General features: G+C 42.5%; 2 protein-coding genes and 1 pseudogene across 3 annotated transcripts; all 3 read left to right on the forward strand.

The window, feature by feature from the left end:
- The first annotated feature begins 1,780 nt into the window (after positions 1–1,780).
- Positions 1,781–4,320, forward strand: LOC101069098 (acidic mammalian chitinase-like). The gene is made up of 11 exons (XM_011617053.2): positions 1,781–1,834; positions 1,917–1,943; positions 2,060–2,264; positions 2,350–2,406; positions 2,616–2,781; positions 2,859–2,983; positions 3,103–3,226; positions 3,312–3,494; positions 3,595–3,711; positions 3,796–3,928; positions 4,012–4,320. Exons 1-11 carry the CDS (start codon positions 1,810–1,812, stop codon positions 4,260–4,262), a joined length of 1,413 nt encoding a protein of 470 aa, XP_011615355.2. The 5' UTR covers positions 1,781–1,809; the 3' UTR covers positions 4,263–4,320.
- A 2,988-nt stretch (positions 4,321–7,308) lies between these two features.
- LOC101073259 (chitinase-3-like protein 1) lies at positions 7,309–13,798 on the forward strand (annotated as a pseudogene).
- A 772-nt stretch (positions 13,799–14,570) lies between these two features.
- arfrp1 (ADP-ribosylation factor related protein 1) lies at positions 14,571–16,880 on the forward strand. Of its 2 annotated transcripts, XM_003976747.3 has the most exons (7): positions 14,573–14,946; positions 15,254–15,341; positions 15,427–15,509; positions 15,644–15,725; positions 15,796–15,866; positions 16,002–16,102; positions 16,513–16,880. In XM_003976747.3, the coding sequence occupies exons 1-7, from the start codon at positions 14,854–14,856 to the stop codon at positions 16,598–16,600; spliced, it is 606 nt and encodes a 201-aa protein (XP_003976796.1). In that variant the 5' UTR covers positions 14,573–14,853; the 3' UTR covers positions 16,601–16,880. The 2 variants fall into 2 exon arrangements, with proteins under 2 accessions (XP_029683338.1, XP_003976796.1); XM_029827478.1 differs by lacking the exon at positions 16,002–16,102 and having other exon boundaries at positions 14,571–14,946; positions 16,513–16,662.
- The last annotated feature ends 408 nt before the right edge of the window (positions 16,881–17,288 follow it).

Here is a 17,288-nt window from a genome sequence, read left to right on the forward strand (position 1 = left end):
CCCTCTGCTTCTCAGCCCAGTCCCCAACACACTGAGCTGCCACCCTCCACACACACACACACACAAACATACATATAACCATACACGTGTACACAAGCCTCAACAAGAGGTAAAACTGGAACCAGTCCAGGAGCCAAGAGGACCCACGACCAACACACTGGTAGAGGAGAGCAATAAAAATAAATACAAACCATCCAGACAACAGTTATACTGGGACAGAGAGGAGGGATGACTGGTTATACTGGGACAGAGAGGGTAAATGACTGATTATACTGGGATAGAGAGGGTAAATGGCTGGTTATACGGGGTCAGAGAAGGTAAATGACTGATTATGCTGGGGCAGAGAGGTTAAATGGCTGGTTATACTTAGACAGCTCGTAAACGACTGGTTATACTGGGACAAGGAGGGTAAATTACTGGTTATACTGGGACAGAGAGTGTAAATGACTGGTTATACTGGGATGGAGAGGGTAAATGACTGGTTCTACTGGGACAGAGGGTTAATGACTGGTTCTACTGGGACAGAGAGCGTTAATGACTGGTCATACTGGGAGAGGAAGGATAAATTACTGTTCATACTGGGACAGAGAGGGTTAATGATTGGTTATAATGGGACAGAGAGAATAAATACGCATGTGTTTTTCAGTGTTGTTGAACAGGTCTTTTCAAGTTGAACCAGTGAACCAAAGGGTTGTGTGGGTGTTGTTCCACCATGTTTACGATAAACTAAACAACAGCGCCGGTTTCATAACACTTTTATGCTCTGAGGTTTGGATGAATGTTGTCGAGGGAACATTTATCTCCTGTCACGATGATTTAGATGTGCTATAAGCTACTTCAGCTATAAAAGAATAAGAATGTTCAGGTGGAACTGTGATGTTTGTATATTTTTAGTTCTGAAAATTCCTCATTTGCATCTTATTTTGAAAATGTGTTTTTTCACAATGTGTATTTTTACTGAATTTGACAGAAAGATCAAAAGAAAAAGTTCCAGGAGTGAAAAAAGATAAACTTTATCAGCAGCTTAACATGAAATTTTATAATGTTGTTGAACCTGGAGAACTCACTCAGAGACACCCTGATCTTAGTGTGATCTTACGGTGACCTTACTGTGGCCTCTTGACAAGTAGACTTTTGGATGTGAGAGGAACTGAGGACAAAGACGAGGGATCTTCTCGTGATGCACGTTTATTGACTTTCTTGCTAGCCCTCTCAGGCTGCTCTTTATTTAGTTGCCTGAAGTTTGATTTAGATCTCTCTGTGGCCAGATCTTGCTTTCCATTCTTTTAGTAGAAAAAACAGTGCTGATGTAGCAACAAAACAGGCTAGAAGTTAGCACATGAATTTATTGACACTGGTGGGTCTTAAACAAAGGGTTTACGTTCAACTCTTCCAAACTGTAAAACACCACACAAGTCATCTGTGCCTGGTGTGTCTGTTCCTCAACCTCCAGAATGTCCATGACAAAATGTTCTTGCACCTCTAATCCTGTTACCGTGACAACTGTAATTGTCAAACAGGTAAATAATTCAAAGTCCTGGTTCAATCAGCCTGATAATGATACGATAATATGCCACATCACAGCCGCTGTTCAAAACATCAAATGAAAATTTATTGCCCCAGTTTATGAAGGAATGCAGCGACTCCCCATTAGCTCCAGCCTATAAAAAACCGCAGACTCCTGCAGCCACTCGGCCCTCTCCTCCATTCTCCAGGTGAGTTTTTGAGGAAATATCCCCTCTAATTCATCAGACTAACAGGTCCACTCTCTCTCTTGTAGTCGGTCTCCACCAGAACTCCAGGGAAAAAATGACCAGGTTCACAGTTATTGCAGGTAACTTCCGTAAGCTTTTATTTTTACTTTCTAGATTTTTTTTGATTATATGCTCATTTTTCCAACCATCTGTTCTCCGTAGGCATTTGCCTGCTGATGTGCCATCTCGGTAAGCTTCAACACTCACTATTCACATTTGATCGATTGTTTGCCACCACTGAGATGCGCAGCGTTTCTGTTGTCAAATTCTGAACTTGTTTATCAAATACTAAACCTTCAACACAGGATATGCTACCAAGATGGTGTGTTACTTTACCAACTGGTCCCAGTATAGACCTGGCGAAGGGAAGTACATGCCCCAGGATGTGGACCCCTTCTTGTGCACCACCTTGATCTATGCCTTTTCCATCATCAACAGCAATAACGAGTTGGTTACTTATGAATGGAACGATGAGACCCTGTACAAGACGTTCAATGGCCTAAAGGCTAAGTGAGTGTGCAGAGCCACACATGTCACCTGTTGGGCTAAAGTAATGGTGCAGTTTTATTTAAAAAAAAACATCTATGTTTTCCAGAAATCCTCAACTGAAGACGCTGCTGGCTGTTGGTGGCTGGAACTTTGGTTCAACACAGTGAGGAGCATTTGTTTATATAATGACAACATGTGTGTGCAGCTGGATTTCTGCGTTGATTAATATTTGGCAAAAATAGTGGAGAAACAAAGGTTCAACTTCAAAAGTTCATGCTGAGAGGTTAAATAAGGCCATTGGTGAAGTAATGTTCAATGTCCAACTGAATACTGTTGTTGTTACTTTCTAAGCAAGGTTTCCTTTCCCTGCAGGTTCTCCATCACTGTGTCCACTCCAGCCAACCGTCAGAAATTCATCCAGTCTTCAATCAAGTTCCTTAGGACTCATGGTTTTGATGGACTGGACCTGGACTGGGAGTACCCTGGATCTCGTGGAAGTCCCCCAGAAGACAAACATCGGTTCACTCTGCTCTGCCGGGTGGGTCCATTTTTGAGTTTACACCTCAAAGTTCAAACTTGATTCTCAACATTTTTCACTCTGGTTCGCACCCACAGGAACTGGTTCAGGCCTACGCAGCTGAGGCTGCAGCAACTGGAAAACCTCAGTTGATGTTGACTGCTGCAGTGTCTGCTGGGAAAGGAACCATCGATGCAGGATATGAGATAGCTGAGATTGCCAAGTGAGCATGCTAATGCCTCTTCAGAAGCAATTTCATTTGAAGCTTTTGATGATGATTCTAACAGCAAGCAATTTCTTTTGAAGCTTTTGATGATGATTCTTTTGATGACTCCCCCACAGGGAGCTGGACTTTATCAACGTGATGACCTATGACTTCCACGGAGCTTGGGAACGCTTCACCGGACACAACAGCCCTCTGTACCGTGGATCACATGACAGTGGTGACCTGATCTACTTTAACACCGTAAGTCGACAAAATCCAATGTTGCCCAATAAACCTAAACAGGTTGGTCTCACTGCACCTCTGCACCCGCCAACAATGTCTGTAGGACTACGCCATGAAGTACTGGAGGGACAACGGAACCCCTGTCGAGAAGCTGAGGATGGGATTTGCGGCCTATGGCCGTACCTTCCGCCTGACTTCCTCAAACACTGGAGTTGGAGCTCCAGCTAGTGGTGCTGCGTCTGCTGGCCCATACACTCGTGAAGCTGGATTCTGGTCCTACTATGAGGTTTGTGGACTTAAGTCTTCAGCCATTTTTTCAGTTTGAAGCAATGAAATGTAAAACAAAGAGGTGTGGAACATGGGCTGATATTTCATTGTTCTTCTAGATCTGTACCTTCCTGAAGGGTGCAGCCATCCATTGGATTGATGACCAGAATGTCCCCTACGCCACCAAGAACAGTGACTGGGTGGGATACGACAACAAAGAGAGCTATGAGACCAAGGTATGTGGTACATAATGTTCTTCATGGGCAGATTATGTCTCTTCTATTTGTAAGAAACCTCAACTCCTCTTTTATTCTCAACAGGTGCGCTACCTTCAGGATCAGAAGTATGGTGGTGCCTTTGTGTGGGCTCTAGACCTGGATGATTTTGCAGGGCGTTTCTGTGGCGAGGGGAGTCACCCACTGCTTGCTCATCTCCGCAAGCTTATGGATATTGGTAAGAGCTTTTTATGCTGTTCTACAAAAACTAAACTGCCTTTAATCTCCTAAATGTCTTTGTTCAACTATCCTTTGATTCAGAACTGCCTCCACTGCCTCCTACCACCACACCCAAGCCAGGGGCAAGCACCACCACCCGTCCCACCACCATCACTACCACCACCACACCCATCCCGGGATCTGGCTTCTGCAGCGGCAAACCAGATGGCCTATATGCCAACCCAGATAACAAAAACAGCTTCTACATGTGTTCCGGAGGCATCACCTATGTGAGGTTCTGTGGGACCGGATCCGTGTTTGACGACTCGTGCAAATGCTGTGCATGGCCCTGAAAGTGAAGCCATTTATAACTGATATAAATGTCAGCTAATAAACATCAATCAAACCTGTTCCTCTTTATCAGTTATTTTGATTGTATCAGCTCTATTGTAAATACCTCTACCTTTTAATTACTGAATATTGATTATGATCAGAACATTTGACATTTGAATCTTGTGGTAACGCATTATTTTAAGGTACCTATAAAATATTTTTTGGTTTATGGGACCCCACACTACTTTTGTACCAGAAGGTTCAACTGAGAATAAATCAGTCCGACTCATTGTAGAACATCTTCTCCCCAGTGAGCCATAAAAGGATGTATCTCTGTAAAAATACAAACCACAGCAGGCAAAGAACCTAATGTGTAACAAATATTCAGAATCTGCTTTCAAAGACAGACAGAGAATAAAAGAGGGTGTGGACCAAGAATGTTAGGAGCTCTTCCAAAAGATCAGATCAACGGTTCTGCTGAGTCTGTGTGTTCACACTGACTGGATGCAATTCAATTAATCTTTGGGAAAGTAGGACAGGTAGCGGAGAGAATATCAGTCTTTTGCCAAAACTATAAACAATTTTGACCCAGTCAGACACAAGCTGCAGAGCTCTCATCAACGCATCCTGGCAGACACAGAAAGCCACAGAAGTTAAACACAACTGCAGCACAGGTGTCACCGCAAACAGGCAAATGCTCAGAACGGTTTACACTTGTTTGCTACTGACCAGTAAACCGTTTGAGAAGCAGAGGAAGAAGAGCGTGAGTAAGAGGTGGTGTATGAGGAGTAAGAGGAGGAGAAGGAGGGTGAGGCAGAGCAAGAGAAAGAACAGTAATTCCAGATGAAATCTGAGCACTTGTAATAAACCGTTATTGTTCATGGAATGACAATGAGGGAAGCGGCCACCATAACCAGAACTGGTTCTCTCTGGTCATTGAAAGTTTTAGACTTTTTTTATTTTTGTAACTGTGCATTTGTGTTTAAGGTGGAATGACTGTATATACTATACACAGTTCTTGTTACTGTTGGTACAGAATCTGGTACAGAATCTTGCGGCACTCCATGACTAACCTTTCTGTTTGAAGAGGAAACATCATGAACACAAGGAATCTGGTATCTATCTGATAAATATGATTTCAACCAGTCTGGTGCTGTCCCTCTAAATCCCAATCACGTGTTGCAGGATGCTGTGATCAACTGTATCGAAAGCAGCACTGAGGTCCAGCAGAACCAGCATGGAGACCAGTCCATGATCTGAAGCTCTGAGAAGATCATTAGTAACTTGATGGACACAACACTCCAGGAGGACGTTATTTCACAAGGCAGATTAACACTTGACCACTTCATCTAGTTGAGTCCATTAAGCCAGAATAGTCGACGGGTAAACACACACACAAAAACAGGAAAATGTTCTCACACAACTTTTCTGCATATAAATATTGACCAATGCACGCAGGCACACTCTCAAACACATCCTTGCATTTTTATCCTTTGGGGACCTTAATAGATTACCTGGCTCCCTGCCCTGCTGTGAACCTGGTCCTGCCCTGACCCTGACCCTAAACCCCAATTCTAATGTCTTAATCCTCAAAAGGCCTTTGAAGTTGTGGAACGAGCTGCAATGGCTCGGTTTCTCAAAAAACGTTGTCACTTTGCTAGTGAAATGAGTATTTTGATGTTCAATATAGAATAAATATGACAGACACATGCACGCACACAAACACACAGACACACACACACACCAGCTCATCAAATGATGGACCTAGGTCAGTCAAAGCCTCACACTTACCGCTTCCCCGAAAAATGTGGCCAGTCTGTCACTTTGAGTGTGTATAGAAATGCTTACGTTAACTAAGTTTGATCAGTGATTATTGAGGGGGATCTCTGCACATGTAAATCAAACCCACAGGTGACATCATTGACAGAGAGGAGGGATGACTGGTTATACTGGGACAGAGAGGGTAAATGACTGATTATACTGGGATAGAGAGGGTAAATGGCTGGTTATACGGGGTCAGAGAAGGTAAATGACTGATTATGCTGGGGCAGAGAGGTTAAATGGCTGGTTATACTTAGACAGAGCTCGTAAACGACTGGTTATACTGGGACAAGGAGGGTAAATTACTGGTTATACTGGGACAGAGAGTGTAAATGACTGGTTATACTGGGATGGAGAGGGTAAATGACTGGTTCTACTGGGACAGAGGGTTAATGACTGGTTCTACTGGGACAGAGAGCGTTAATGACTGGTCATACTGGGAGAGGAAGGATAAATTACTGTTCATACTGGGACAGAGAGGGTTAATGATTGGTTATAATGGGACAGAGAGAATAAATACGCATGTGTTTTTCAGTGTTGTTGAACAGGTCTTTTCAAGTTGAACCAGTGAACCAAAGGGTTGTGTGGGTGTTGTTCCACCATGTTTACGATAAACTAAACAAAAGCGCCGGTTTCATAACACTTTTATGCTCTGAGGTTTGGATGAATGTTGTCGAGGGAACATTTATCTCCTGTCACGATGATTTAGATGTGCTATAAGCTACTTCAGCTATAAAAGAATAAGAATGTTCAGGTGGAACTGTGATGTTTGTATATTTTTAGTTCTGAAAATTCCTCATTTGCATCTTATTTTGAAAATGTGTTTTTTCACAATGTGTATTTTTACTGAATTTGACAGAAAGATCAAAAGAAAAAGTTCCAGGAGTGAAAAAAGATAAACTTTATCAGCAGCTCAACATGAAATTTTATAATGTTGTTGAACCTGGAGAACTCACTCAGAGACACCCTGATCTTAGTCTGATCTTACGGTGACCTTACTGTGGCCTCTTGACAAGTAGACTTTTGGATGTGAGAGGAACTGAGGACAAAGACGAGGGATCTTCTCGTGATGCACGTTTATTGACTTTCTTGCTAGCCCTCTCAGGCTGCTCTTTATTTAGTTGCCTGAAGTTTGATTTAGATCTCTCTGTGGCCAGATCTTGCTTTCCATTCTTTTAGTAGAAAAAACAGTGCTGATGTAGCAACAAAACAGGCTAGAAGTTAGCACATGAATTTATTGACACTGGTGGGTCTTAAACAAAGGGTTTACGTTCAACTCTTCCAAACTGTAAAACACCACACAAGTCATCTGTGCCTGGTGTGTCTGTTCCTCAACCTCCAGAATGTCCATGACAAAATGTTCTTGCACCTCTAATCCTGTTACCGTGACAACTGTAATTGTCAAACAGGTAAATAATTCAAAGTCCTGGTTCAATCAGCCTGATAATGATACGATAATATGCCACATCACAGCCGCTGTTCAAAACATCAAATGAAAATTTATTGCCCCAGTTTATGAAGGAATGCAGCGACTCCCCATTAGCTCCAGCCTATAAAAAACCGCAGACTCCTGCAGCCACTCGGCCCTCTCCTCCATTCTCCAGGTGAGTTTTTGAGGAAATATCCCCTCTAATTCATCAGACTAACAGGTCCACTCTCTCTCTTGTAGTCGGTCTCCACCAGAACTCCAGGGAAAAAATGACCAGGTTCACAGTTATTGCAGGTAACTTCCGTAAGCTTTTATTTTTACTTTCTAGATTTTTTTTGATTATATGCTCATTTTTCCAACCATCTGTTCTCCGTAGGCATTTGCCTGCTGATGTGCCATCTCGGTAAGCTTCAACACTCACTATTCACATTTGATCGATTGTTTGCCACCACTGAGATGCGCAGCGTTTCTGTTGTCAAATTCTGAACTTGTTTATCAAATACTAAACCTTCAACACAGGATATGCTACCAAGATGGTGTGTTACTTTACCAACTGGTCCCAGTATAGACCTGGCGAAGGGAAGTACATGCCCCAGGATGTGGACCCCTTCTTGTGCACCACCTTGATCTATGCCTTTTCCATCATCAACAGCAATAACGAGTTGGTTACTTATGAATGGAACGATGAGACCCTGTACAAGACGTTCAATGGCCTAAAGGCTAAGTGAGTGTGCAGAGCAGCTCTCATCATGAAGGCAGGAACTAGTGTTGTCATTGGTGAGAACTTTGATTATTTCTGATCATGCCAAGCATGTCACATGTGAGTATCATGTGATTAACATGTGAAACACTCTTCCTGCAGTTTCCCTCCACTTCTGCATTCAGATTGGTGAGTAAGATACTTTAATCTTAAGCATTGTTTTTTTAGTCAAACCTCTTTTTTCCCCTTTTATGTCTGTGCAGCAGCCACAGGCAAACTGGTTTGTTACTTTACTAACTGGTCCCAGTACAGAACTGGTGCAGGTAAATTCCTGCCAGAGACCATCGATCCCTTCCTGTGCACCCACCTTGTCTACGCCTTTGCCATCATCAACTATGACCACGAGGTCATTCAGCAGGACCAGCCAGGCGAGAAAAGGCTGTATGTGTCATTCCTGTACCTGAAGGACAGGTGAGAACCACAGCATAGGAACCAAGTACCAGGACCTATGGGTTACCACAGGGAAGGCATGCAGAAGCATGTAGAATCACGAGTAGCAGTGTAAACCCATTGGGGCAGCATGTGGAAAGATGTGCCTTCGGCAGAACATGAGATTCACGCCAGGGGTTTGAAAAAATAAAAATAAAAATAACCTCGGTAGCACTAGCTGAACGCATCAGTGCTGGGCAGGGAGCAGGCCCCTGAAACATACAGATATATAGTTTAAGAGAATATAGCTGAACTGTTATGTTCTGGGTTTTAACAGGACCCGAAAGCAGGCAAGACCGCAGTGATGAAAAGTCCAAAAATAGGTTTTATTTAACCAACACAAAAAAGGCAGTCCTCCTGGACTGCAGGGAAGCATTAGTTCAAACTTCTGGTGTGCACAGAGAGCTCAAGCGCAGAGCCAACACAGGAGTCGGGTTCTGCACGTTTCAGAAGTCCAGCCGGACGGCATGAAGACCTCAAACAGGCAGGGGAACGCACCAAAGACAAGAGACCAAAAATCACCAAAATATTCCAAATAAACCAACACCAAAATACTCCGACACTAGTAGGCAGGAGTTTAGTCCTTAAATAGGCGGCTAGATTACTAATAGACCGCAGGTGCGTCAGCCTGTGGCAGGCACATGGCTCCACCACGCCCCCTGCAGGAAAACCAAACAACCCGGAACCCTGGACCCCAACATGAACTTTATAATGCATCAACGCTTGTGTTGAATGAGTCAGGCCTTCTCATCTAACATCAGTGTCTGACTGCACAAATTTGCTTCTACAGGAAAGGTCAAAAACAAATTCCTAACCCTTGTGGACTTCCCAAAACAGATGAAGAATGGCAGCAAAGGGTGGACCAAGATTATATTACACACTATGGATTAAGGATGGGATATTCATAAAGACCATATGTGTGAAGGCAGATTAGAGAACACCTTTGTTAATAGTGCATCTGAAATTATTGTTAGCTTCCATTTAGCAACAAGGATATTAGCCAAATGCTAACATCAACAAACATTTTTCTCTCGCCATGTATGTGAACATCATATCAAATGTACTAGACACACTGGTTTGTGTAAGAGGGAGATGTGTTGTATTATCATGGCCAAGTTTCTCCACCATCCTCCTTATTTTGTTGTTCTGGCCCATTAAAACCAGTAAAGTCCGTCGTTTGTTAGATCACTCATGAATAGAGTCCATTTTCAGATGACAGGAGATGTTTTAGGCTTGGGTGTTGTCACTATTAGAGTAAAGGATCCTTTAAATGCCGAGGTCAACCATAAAATAACACAGCAACCACATTTGCAGTCCAGTCAGACAACTCTGGAGTTAACCAAGAACACAATTATTTGCAACTTGACAAAGCATCAATTTAGCAATATAGCAGCAGGTTTGGCTTCAGGCTCTGTCTTGGGTCTTCATTCCCTGATGATTTTATACTTAGATGTTATGGTGAATGAATATCAGACACCTCCCTCCCCTCTTCCCCACAGGGGAAGAAGCAGAGTCCACATGAGGATGCTGGGGAGGAGGTGTGATTGAGCTCTGACGCTTCGAGCAGCTCCAAAGTTTAGAGCAGCTCCAAAGCTCAGAGAAGCACACTAGTAGAGGAAGACAGAGCAGTTCAAGAAGAGCATATATGAAGTGCAGTAGCAGACATGGAGCGGTCCGGGGTGACCGGGGTATAATGAATATTAGATAATAAATATTACACACCTGCCCCAACACCCCCACCCCTACCCACACCTCCACCCTAAATGAACCTTGGACATGTAAAGTTGCAGATTTTTTTAAACTTATTTGCATGTATCCAAACAGGAACCCTCACCTGAAGATGTTGCTGTCTATCAGAGATGATGACAGACATCAGTGAGTTGTTTACAATGAAACTGTTCCACCTGTCTATAATCAGCTAGAGTTTTCTTTATTATTTATTCTCTATTATTGTTTTTATTGTTAATACATGATTAATAACAGCAATAACAACAGACATGCTTAAAATGTATCTGCAAAAGACAAACATTAACAACTTCAAAGAAATTGTAAATTACTTTTTCATATTTGAAGGTTATCCACCATGATGTCCACTCCAGGCTCCCGTCAGATCTTCATCCAATCAGCTGTCAGGTTCCTGAGGACTCACAGTTTTGATGGGCTGGATCTGAATTGGCAGTACAGTGAATCCAGTCCTGTAGATGAAAACCGGAGGTTCACTCTGCTGTGTAAGGTAAAACAAACCGTAACTGCACCAATAGGTTCTAACACTCTCAACCACTGAGAACATTCTTCAGATTTGGGATGAATTCAAGATTTTCAGCTTCCTGTCTGATTCTGACTCCTGCAACAATGTTCAGTACTGAAAGTTTCAATGTCCTGGTGATTTTTTGTAGGAACTTTCAGAAGCCTTCAAAGATGAGAGTTCTGGAGGAGGTAGCGCTCAGCTGTTGCTCTCGGTTGCTGTGGCAACACAAACCGGTATTCACCTGAGATATGAACCATTTGAAATGTCAAAGTAAGATGAATTTAAATAGATGAACCTGCACAAGTTCTGTTACTGATTATTAAGTCTGTGTGTGTGTGTGTGTGTGTGTGTGTGTGTGTGTGTGTGTGTGTTAAGGCATGTGGACTTCATCATTGTGAAGGGTTTTGACCTCCTCAGGGGGCAGAATGGAGCAGCAGTACACCACAGTTCACTTTATGCTAATGATCATGCTAACATTGTAACTATATCGCTAACTTTCATTTTTCTTTGGTTTTGTGAGCCACACTGAAAAGTTATTCCCTTTGTCCTATCAGGATTATGTCATCAGATCCTGGATAAAAGGAGGCACTCCAGCAGGGAAGCTGTTGCTGGGTTTTCCCGTTCATGCTCGCTCCTTTACGCTGTCCACGGCAGCAACGGAACCTGGAATCTGACAAGTGGTCCCGCCAGTCCCGGACCCTACACCCAGGAGATTGGCGCCTGGTCTTACTACGAGGTGAACAGTCACCTGATTCTCCGCTGGCTTTTCTGACACATCAGAATTAGTGAGCGGTATTTGTTTTCTTCTCCAGACCTGCTCCTTCCTGGAGGGAACATCAGTTCACTGGATCAAGGCTCAGAAAGTGGTCTATGCCGTCAAAGGAAACCAGTGGGTCGGTTTTGATAACCAGAGGAGCTACGATGCCAAGGTACGACTTTTTCTGTTGAACTATGACCAGATGTCTCCATCTTTGGCTCTAACTCTTTGCCCTCTACTTGGTCCACAGGTGACCTTCCTGAAGAGCAGACAACTGGGTGGAGCAGCTGTGTGGACGCTGGACATGGACGACTTCTCTGGACAGTTCTGCGGTCAGGGCAAATACCCGCTGATATCACATTTAAAAGACAAACTCAGTCAAGGTGAAACAGCAAGTGCTTTGTACTTCTGTCATGGTTTGAGAAATTAGATCCAACCTTCTTCTGATGATCAGGATGAATATTTTTGTGTCTGACATCACTGTAGAAACTGTTAGAAGCTGGACACAAAAGTCAAAAATCACATTTGAGCTGAAAGATGGGATTGTTTCATTTGTGCAATGAAGGGCCCGTGGATTTGTAGGAGCAGCACACCTCGAAAGCTCTTGAGCTTCTTAATGGCATGGCTGGTGATGTGACTTTGCAAGGCGCACAAGGTCAGATCTAGTTTTAAATAAAGGTGTTCACTCTTCCTGCCACATTTATCAAGCCAGTCCTAGTTTTTCGTGAATTTTAAAGCAGCGGCTTCATGGCCAGTGGTACAAATGATGGTCTTCATTGAGCTCTCTGAGATCATCAGCGTCCTCCATGACACCTTATCACGAATTTCAGTTTGGGAGTATCTTGTGTCTCAGGTTTTTCCTGGTTCCTGATGTTAAGAGGGGACATTTCCCTTCCTCTTCCCTTTTTGTTTGGATACCAGTCTGATAGTAGAATGGACAAGACAATGCAGATTCTACATCCCTCTGCACTTGTCAGCACCCTTGTTAGAGGTAAATCACGCTTGTCTCTGTTTTGGACAATGATAAAATCAATCAGATATCAATATTTGGAGCAGGAATTCATCCAGGATATCGAGAAGAAGTCAATCTGGTTTCAGACGTAGCTGATGCTGTAGCGCCTTGGGCAAAGGCTGTTCTCTCTGGTCGATCACAGGAGTCTTTGACTTATGGTGTCAATCTCTGATTAGCTAATGAGCTCAAACAGCTGCAAAAGTTCTTTGAGCTTTTAAATGACTCAAGTCTGGTTCAGGAGACTCCAGCATCATGTATAAGACTTCTGACCTGTGAGTTATCCAGAAGACCATCACTGACATCCTGAACAAGGAGGGTTTGATAGCAAAGTTCACAGTTGAAGAAGCTGCTGCTCTCAGCTGTATCCAAGAACCTTCATGGAGAGATGAAGGGAAGGAAAGATATGGTTGAAAAAGGTGCAGAAGTAGCAGAGAGCACAACCCTGATTGAGAAACAAAGATACAACTGTCACAGTCCAGCTGTCAACCAGAGACAACATCAGAGGAGTCTCACTTGGGCTGAGGACAAACAACAACTTAAGGTCCCAGAGTCCATGAAGAGACTCCAAGCTGCTAGAGCTCCATGCTTGGTTTGGAGCCACGGTGTTTTATCAGGTTGAAGGTGCCACTCTTGAGGGCTGCACATCTTCAGACTCTTCTATAGCTGAGTTTGCCTCTTTATATGTCTGTATCTAAAATCAGAGATGTTTTATGTTGTCAGGTGGATCCTCACTGTTCATGACACTTAACACCCCTGCACCTCTTACCTCCTGGCCTCCTTTTCAAAGCCAGGCCCCAACACATGAACCGGTAACCATGGCGGTTCAAAGCGGCTGCTTCAACATCAGTGTGGCGTTTCCTGTCAGCAGCTTTTGTGCGACCAGAGCTGATGGGCTATACCTACAGTCAGGTGAGCCAGTGATGCTCTACAGGTGCCTCCACGGGAAGCTGTTAGTCACACGCTGTCACTCTATAGGGTCAGAACACAGCAGTGCAGTGATCATCATGCTCCCCGTCAGTTACGTGTTATCCACTATAGTCTTCATGCTGTCTGTGACATGACTGATATCAATAGAACTACTGACAATAAAGAGCATTTCCTTTCTTCAGTATTGATTATTGCTTTTCTGCTCCATGTGTGCTTCGAAATCAGCAAAAGCAGCATCAATAAATCAAATCAAAGAGGCTGACTGGGTTACCAGAGTCTCCACAAATATATTAAAATCATTCATTCTTGCCTGTGTGGACTTATTTGGTGTTAAATCCTGCATGTTAGTCCATAGTTTTATTTTGAAATATATTTTTTATTTTGAAGGTGCATAAGATACACTGTGGGGAAACTGGCGGCAGAACAAACTTTGTGTTGGTCATTTGTACCAAATCAATCTGAGATTCAAAACCTGATACTGGTATAAGATTCCGTGTCTTTGTATCTTCCATTAATTTTTGATTGAATAGATACAAATGTAAGTTATATAGTTTAATCAATATTTCATGTTTATTCCCATGTACTTCACATTTTTGTAGATTCTAGTTTATCAAATTTATCAAAACTTTTATTTAAGTCTTTTGGATGTTCAGTTTAGCCCAAGACTGAGCTGAAAGCATCTAAGAATGATAGCAGTTGCAAATGATATTTTCAGCATTAGAATTAAAACATCATCAGCAAATTAAGTCAATTTTATTCTTTGCCTTCATGTCAGGTGTTTTCTTTTATCATGTTGTCGTGTTACATGTCTCAATGCCTCCTTTCAAATCGCTTCGCAACATCATTTTTTTTTCTGCTGTTGCCTTGATTGTTTGGATGTCGAATTCCTCTTTGGTTTCAGCCGCCGAAAGAAACGTTTATTGTGGGAAATGTAGTCTATTTTGGACACGGTTGCGCTCACAGCTATTCCCATAATTCCTTGCGCTCTTCCGGGTTATTAAAGTGTTGCTGCGTTAGAGTAGCTATGTAAAGATATTTATCCATGAATTACAAATACTGTTTCTTATTATTCACCCGTTTTTAAGCGCTCAGTGTGTAACTTTAACTGCATTGAGGACACAGTGGTGCTTGTCGGTGTGTCTCTTTTGATATGTAGGCGAAGCTGTCAAGCTAAGCTAGCTAACGGGATTTAAGGGTATTGTGTTTTTACAAAGGGATACGCAACAACATGTACACTTTATTATCCGGATTGTATAAGTACATGTTCCAGAAGGACGAGTATTGCATACTTATCCTGGGACTTGACAATGCTGGAAAAACGGTAAAATTAGTAAATCTAAAGTGATTACAACATTTATGTCCATCAAGTTTATTCATCTTAAAGGCATTTTTCTCTATATATACACATACATACATATATATGTGCGTGTGTGTGTGTATTTATGTGTATACATATACACATCTATATATATATACACACACACACACACATCTATATATATATATACATCTATATATAAAGATTTTTATATACAGTATATATATATATAATTTTTTCAAATAAAAAAAAAAAGTAAAATAATTTTCATACTGTTGATACTTAAGTGTAATCATGCCTTTCTTTGTAGACTTTTCTGGAACAAACCAAAACCAAGTTCAGTAAGAACTATAAAGGAATGAATCTGTCGAAGATCACAACCACAGTCGGTCTGAACAGTATGGCCACCTTCAAACAAGATCTGAAGACAGATTATTCTTCTGACCCCGATGCTCTGGTTTGACTGCTCTCTTTCTTTTACAGTCGGTACAATCGACGTAGGCAAAGCTCGTCTGATGTTCTGGGATCTGGGAGGGCAGGAAGAGCTCCAGTCTCTCTGGGACAAAGTTTGTTGATAGATTTCTTATTCAGAGTCATCCGCCTGTAAACACGTCCATATTTACACCTGGGTTTGGTTGTTTTTTTTGGGGGGGGGGGGGTTTCAGTATTTTTATGTCACCATATCTGTCCTCTTCTTCAGTATTATGCTGAGTCTCACGGAGTGATCTATGTGATTGATTCCACTGATGAAGAGCGTCTGTCTCAGTCAAAGGATGCTTTTGGTGAGAAAGTCACTCTGTGGCCAGAGCTCTCAGACAGAGGGTCAATTAACAACTGAGTCTTCTCCCGCAGATAAAATGATCAGCAGTGAAGCTCTAGAAGGCGTACCTCTCCTTGTACTGGCCAACAAGCAGGACGTCCCGGTACAACAACGTGTCATATCACCATTGTTTTATTACTCTATTGTGCCTTCTGTGAAGTCCTTTATTCTAGTTGGAAATGAACAATGACCAATAAGAAAAACCATCATGCTATAGTTCAACTTTGTTTCTTTCTAGAGCTGTCTCTCAGTACCAGATATTAAAACTGCCTTCAGTGACTCAGCCCCCAAGATTGGCAGGAGAGACTGTTTAGTCCAGCCCTGCACTGCCCTCACGGGGTAAGAGTCACGCAGAAAGGCTACTGGTTACTAGAAACAAGGTTTGAAAAGAAAAGAAAATGACAGTAACCATGACAACAGAGCAGCGACACATAACTGCCATGACCTTCTAAATGACTATAAAGTGAAGTTAGTGTTTAATTTTGATTCTAGGTTTTATAGCTTGTTAAAGATGGACAAAATGTTTCACCGTGACGACACGCTTGTTGTTCATGAATGATGAATTAGATACCAGCATCGAAAACCATCAGCCAACCAACAATCAAACAGCTAAACAGTGACCAACTTTGTTCTTTGGTTTTACAGCATTTCAGTGTATCTTCATAGTTCCAAACAATCTTAAAAAGAAAAGCAGATGCTTGTGTGGGAGACACTCTGGACTGAGCATTAAGTGACATCTGTGCCTACAGGGACGGCGTTAACGAGGGCATCGAGTGGATGGTGAAATGTGTGGTGAGAAACATTCACCGGCCACCACGACAGAAGGACATCACGTAGGATGACGGGAGCTCAGAGTCGCCCCCTTCAGGCCAGATAACATCATTCTCCCGACTACTCTCACTTTCTTTGGATTTTGACCACCTGAACTGGAGGCAGACAGAGTAAGATGGGGTCTGTGATGGAAGATGCGCTGCCTCCACAGAAATGCTTTGTGACATCCCAGACTGTTGCGTCCAGTCCCATGCTGCTGTTCCCCCTGAAAAATAAACAACAGATGTTGCTAAGACACATGGAGTTTTGCATTAGGTCATTTGTTAATAAAATGTTTTCTTTCCTAGCATTCAGCAGTGAAATTCAGTCATTATTCAATACTCTGTAGGATGAAAGAATGGGATCTGAAGTCCTCATTTTGAAGTTTAGAACATCTAGCTTCCACCTGATTTGCACAGAGAAGTTAGACTATTGAAGGATGATGTGGGGACTCCACAGGAGGTGCTCTGGTGGCAGGTCAAGATCAATAAACTCCTCTGTTATTATTTTACCACCTTTTGAGCAGTCTGTCTCATCATCATCCTGTGTAACTCTTCTCTCATCTTCATCTCCCATCCTCTTTCTGAACAGCAGGGGGCGTGTTTTATGTTTCATTTCTGGTGAAACTGCTTCTCCAGCATTGGGAGCATTTCATCTTGTGACAACCGTATTCAAACACCGTCATTGACTGATGTTATTCTTTACCTTTGTGTAT

Source organism: Takifugu rubripes, chromosome 19 (genome assembly GCF_901000725.2).
Source record: "Takifugu rubripes chromosome 19, fTakRub1.2, whole genome shotgun sequence".
Taxonomy (NCBI): domain Eukaryota; kingdom Metazoa; phylum Chordata; class Actinopteri; order Tetraodontiformes; family Tetraodontidae; genus Takifugu; species Takifugu rubripes.

Coding starts and splice junctions, on each gene's coding strand:
- arfrp1 (XM_003976747.3), top strand. CDS start 14,854: ATGTACACTTTATTATCCGGATTGTATAAGTACATGTTCCAGAAGGAC. Junction 15,867..16,001: donor CCAACAAGCAGGACGTCCCG/GTACAACAACGT, acceptor GTTTCTTTCTAG/AGCTGTCTCTCAGTACCAGA. Junction 16,103..16,512: donor CCCTGCACTGCCCTCACGGG/GTAAGAGTCACG, acceptor CTGTGCCTACAG/GGACGGCGTTAACGAGGGCA.
- LOC101069098 (XM_011617053.2), top strand. CDS start 1,810: ATGACCAGGTTCACAGTTATTGCAG. Junction 1,835..1,916: donor CAGGTTCACAGTTATTGCAG/GTAACTTCCGTA, acceptor TGTTCTCCGTAG/GCATTTGCCTGCTGATGTGC. Junction 2,984..3,102: donor GAGATAGCTGAGATTGCCAA/GTGAGCATGCTA, acceptor ACTCCCCCACAG/GGAGCTGGACTTTATCAACG.